The 4,985-nt window shown below is 36.9% G+C and overlaps 1 protein-coding gene across 1 annotated transcript in view; it reads right to left on the reverse strand.

Moving 5' to 3' along the window:
* The window catches only part of LOC140168811 (uronyl 2-sulfotransferase-like), a 30,465-nt gene extending 25,961 nt beyond the window's left edge, over window positions 1–4,504 (reverse strand). Inside the window, exon 1 of the mRNA XM_072192212.1 lies at window positions 4,366–4,504. Within this exon, the coding sequence (XP_072048313.1) occupies window positions 4,366–4,504 (139 nt within the window). The remainder of the gene's footprint in view (window positions 1–4,365) is intronic.
* Between the last annotated feature and the right edge of the window lie 481 nt (window positions 4,505–4,985).

Consider the following 4,985-nt stretch of genomic DNA (forward strand, 5'->3'; position numbering starts at 1 on the left):
AGTAAATCCTATTATTCTTTATGTTTTGTGGTCAACCGTGCACAATGTGTGTTTTCAATGGGGAGATCTGCAATGATTTACCTTTACCATGAATAGGCTTTCACACTTTCAGTGTACACAGTTATACCCACTGAAGAGACAACGCAAATCATGTTTAATGAAATGTGCCAATTTGAGATTGCATAGGCCTAATAATAAAGGTCATTATCTATAATGCTCATAATGATCGGTGTTTGTTTAACTGAAAAACAACATTTTTGAATTGTTTATATTTTCTTTCTTTTTCGATCAAAAATAATGACAATCATGAAATAACCCTGAACTTGCACACCAATCATTGACCATGTTAGTTAAAATATTATTGATTGATGTGTCCTATACATTGCGCATGTGTCTTTTAATTTAAAATTGGACTTGAACTTGAAACATATTGAACAGCAAGTGACATTTGCACTTTTTATTGTTCCTTCTTTTTAATGCATTATTTTCCTTTTACTTAGATTTTTTGTTTTATCTTCTTTTATTTAATTTTGGCATTTTCTTTCCTATTTTGTGTTGGATTTGTTTCTTTGTTTCTTATATCTTTCATTATTATTTTTTTTGTGGGGGGTCTTTAATGACTTCTTTTTCTTTTTATTTGCTTGAAATCTTTGAAGTTTACTTTTGTGGGGTCAGGAATTACTGGTTTGGAAGGAGAAGTTTGGCAATGCATTGGACATAGGGTGGTAGATGTCGTTGCATTATTTTGCTATCTACTGCAGATAGCATTGACAAATTTGCATCCCACATCCGTGTATGTTTGATTGACGGTGCCCTTAGTGTTATAGCAAATATAAAAGATGGTCCATGATTGTCCAAAAACATTGTCAACCTTTTAGCTATTCAAATTGCTATGTTTTAAACTGTTTGGGGATATGTATCAGGTATTTTACGTCTTATTCGACTTAAATTATTCAAAATTTGATGAAAATATATGTTTAAAGTGACCGATCCCTGAAATATTTGTGGATGTAATGTAATATTATTTATTTCATGTGTTCCTTATTATATATAAACTAACATGTCCAAGTTTCATTTGAATCGCTCTACTGGATCTGAAGTTATGATCCCAAAAAAAAAAAAGCAAACACTGATTTTAGAATTCCTCAGACAATCTCAGAAAATATTGTTCGAACACTTTAAAGGCCTTATTGGAAATAGAACCCCTTCTACCCCCGTACAATGTTGGCATACCCAATATGCTCATCTTCACATATCTTCTCCCAACATTGATTGGTGGGGAAAGGGAGGGATATGCTTAAGATGAACATTGAGAGAACTCTATTATAAATCTTAGTTTCCAGTGACTCATATAGCGTGCGCACTATACTAAGATGAACATGGGAATTACAGTGGGTGTTCGAACACATTTTTTCCGGGATTGTAGCTCATAGCTAGCCAACTCCCCGTGTTAATTGAATGGAGATTTGACCGAAAATATTGAGCTATATTGGTAACGGACCGCTCCGTTCTGAAGGATGCCAAAAAAAACGGTACAATTATCTCTTCACACATAATACTCGTCAAGTCTTTTGGTAGTTATCTGTGTGTCTACTCTCCGTGGTTTTTAGGTCAGTGTTTGCTTTGCTTTATTTCTGCCACCCCCCCCCCCCCCCCAATTTACAAAATACATTTATTTATTTTGCTCTGCCGTTGCTGTGTATTTATCATCTCCTTTTTGTTGTGTGTTTTTTTAGGCCTGGTTACCTGAGGAAGAACATGTTGTTCGAAAGCTTGTAGTGTCAACCAACTAATTCTGCTACGTTTGTTTCCCATCACAATTTCTTCGCTTATATATCACTCCTCTGATTGGGAGATCTAAATGTATGGCAGTCAGCCAATTTCTCCATATAGGGTTTTTCCACTTTCCTGTTCAGTGTCTATATTATTATTTCAGTGGATTGCATCACTTGGTGATCACCCAGCAGTATACCATGGCATTTAAAAAGCCGTATTAGGCCTATATACATGGTGGAACAATAAGTAAAGCAAAGCCTCGCCCATAAACACTATTGATATTGCTGTGCGCCCTCTTTTCTTCATTATTGGACTTAGTCACTCATACCATAGAAAGAGTATCTATAAACATATTTAAAAGTGGATTTTTGACCAAAAGTGGATATAATTGGTTCTGACTTTAAGCCCTCGAATGATATTTTCATTTTACTTCTTTCTTGTACGATAAATGCAGATGCAGTGAACATGGCAATAACAACTATTCTATGGCAAAACGGTTCATGGAACTGGCATAGTATAATTTGCGATATTGAATATATTCCTGACGAGCCAGAATATCTTTGAGACAGTAGTTTGCCTGATTCATCTGACTGTTCTTTTGCATCTGGACCTCAAAGTCCATGCTCGGTCTGGGCTCTCATAACCCGCACCACTGGAATGACGCTGGGCAACCTCAGAAACCTAATGTGGTGAGGTTTCTACCAGCAGAAACCATTAAGTAGTCCCCTTCCCTGTACTAGGATCTGTTCGCGATTTTGGACTAAATTTAGCATAGTTAGATAAAGGACAGTAGCATATCAATTTCATTTTTTACAACATCTGGGGCAGGATGAACACTAAAACCAGTGTAATGACCTGTAGTCATACCCCAAACATCTATTATGGTAATCCCTGGAATATTTCCTAGCATCATTCTCATTACCTGGTCGCATTCCCAAGCATACCAGTTGCTCAGCCCGGCTACTCCTTTAGGTCTAGTATTAGCCGATTTTATAAATATCTTAGTCCCAGGATATCTTTTTTGCAAACGAATGATTGCATTTTTGATTGTTAATAAACGATCTTGATAAAATTCTAGTGTGTTGGCTGTGAAATGCGCCCAAATGGTAAGTATAACAATCACATCGGGTCCTCCAGTTTTCAAGTCGTCAAGTCTGTTTGCTATGTAGTCGACAGTTGATGCCGTAATATGCTTACTTCGAATAGGAAAACCGTGAAATGTGAAGGCTAATGATAAGTTGTATTTTGCCGAGTATCCAAACTTAGTAGCACCGAGTTGTATAATACAGGTCTCATTCCACAAAATATCCGTTATTAACTCAAACCATTGTCGAACGGTTGAGTCACCGAAGAAAGCCATAGTTTTGTTTTGCAAAACGTGAATCATTTTGTTCTTTTCAAATGTTGATTTATTACACTGTAAAGATACCCATACATTTTTGTAATATACTCCCGATGCGCTGTTTGACGAAACCATATCCCCACGATCAGTAGAGTTACACATTATAAGTTTCTTGGTGAACTCACAAGTTGAAAATGATCCGGAAAAAGAGCGTATTTTCTCCATACTAACAACATTTATAACACGAGGTTGGATGCTTTTTACGTAGTAAATCTCTTTTGTTTTTTGGAAATACTTTGAATCGTAAAATTGTTCTCTTTCTGTGTCTCCTCGATGGTAGTCATACGCAGAACACGGCATATTTGGTGGCTTAATGCAATACCATGGCGCACCGGTGAAAGGGTCCGTGAAATTGCACAAGTGGCGCGTTTTATCCAGTTTGATATTAGTGTTAGTAAGATTCATCCAAGGAGTTACGTGACATGGTACTGTTGCAGTAACATTTTTTAATTTAAATGTTCCATTATAGTAAAATCTAGCAGGAACTTTCTGTCTCCATTGCCGCAAATAATTGACTCCTTGTCGAGTGTTAATAACAACTACAACAGGGGTCACCTCCCCAACCCATCTAAGGGTAAACCGTGCAATATAGCTCCCATTACCAAGATCAATAATGTTACCTTCTTGAGTTTGACTTGCTTTCATGGAATCTGTTTTTATCCAAGTCCACAAGTAATCACCTCCAGAGTTTAATGTCCTGTTCTTGCAATTTCTTGCCGTGATTATCAACTCTATCGTATCGCATATCAGATAAACTGGTTTTGGATCTTTGATAAATGCATCGAAATAATTTGGACATGCTGAGACTAAGCGGCTCATTTCAATATGCGGAGAGGGGAGATGTTTGTACTCTTCGAGTTCAACGGCACGACCATTTAATAACCAAAATGGCCAGGATTTATTTAAACTCGTAAGTCCGTCAATCATTGGCAGTTGATCGACACTAGTGCACTTCGTGGTTAGTCTTCTTATCCTGTTCGTCGGTGGCTGTTTGAACTCAACAACGGCGAAATCCTTTGAAAACAAATATTTGCTTGTATTCATACTCCTAAGTCCGTGTTGATCGACATTAGTCCTCTTCGTGGTTGATCCATTAATATTTTTGGGTGGTGAATGCTTGTAATCCTTGAGGTCAACAGCGCGGGTATTCGATGCGAAACTTGACAACGATTTATTTATACTCTTACGTCCGCCAATCAATGGCTGTTGATCGATATTAGTGCATGTTGTATAAGCTAACGTCGTTGATCCCCTGATATTCTTCGGTGGTGGTTGATACGATATATTCGTTGTTTTTGCTCTGAACACAAACAGAGACATATACATCGATACGAAGATGATAATACCACATATCAATAGCAATTTCCGACAAGACATTCTCCGGACTGATAATTCTTCTTTTGCTTTCATATTATACCTGAAAGATAACGTAATATGAAGGTTCAATTAAAGGTGGGTAACCTCATCCCCCACTTTACCCCTTCAAAATGCAAATGTTGGTATCACGTGAACGCTCATATTTTTCTCATTAAATATTGAAATTAGGTATTCCAAATTTATGGACATGAGAAAGTCATTTAGATAGTTTACGAAATCCCAAATGGCTTCCTTATGCTCCAAAATTCAAAATGGCGGCCAAAATGGTGAATTTTAGCCAAACTTATTTGAACGACTTTTTTATGCCGATGGTGGTGATTTGAGTGTCTATGAATATGTATGTGGACACGAAACAGTTATTTATATAGTTTATCAAAATACAAAATGGCTGCCTTATACAAAAAAAAATCAAAATGGCCGCCAAAATGCC

This window comes from Amphiura filiformis, chromosome 1, assembly GCF_039555335.1.
Source record: "Amphiura filiformis chromosome 1, Afil_fr2py, whole genome shotgun sequence".
Taxonomy (NCBI): domain Eukaryota; kingdom Metazoa; phylum Echinodermata; class Ophiuroidea; order Amphilepidida; family Amphiuridae; genus Amphiura; species Amphiura filiformis.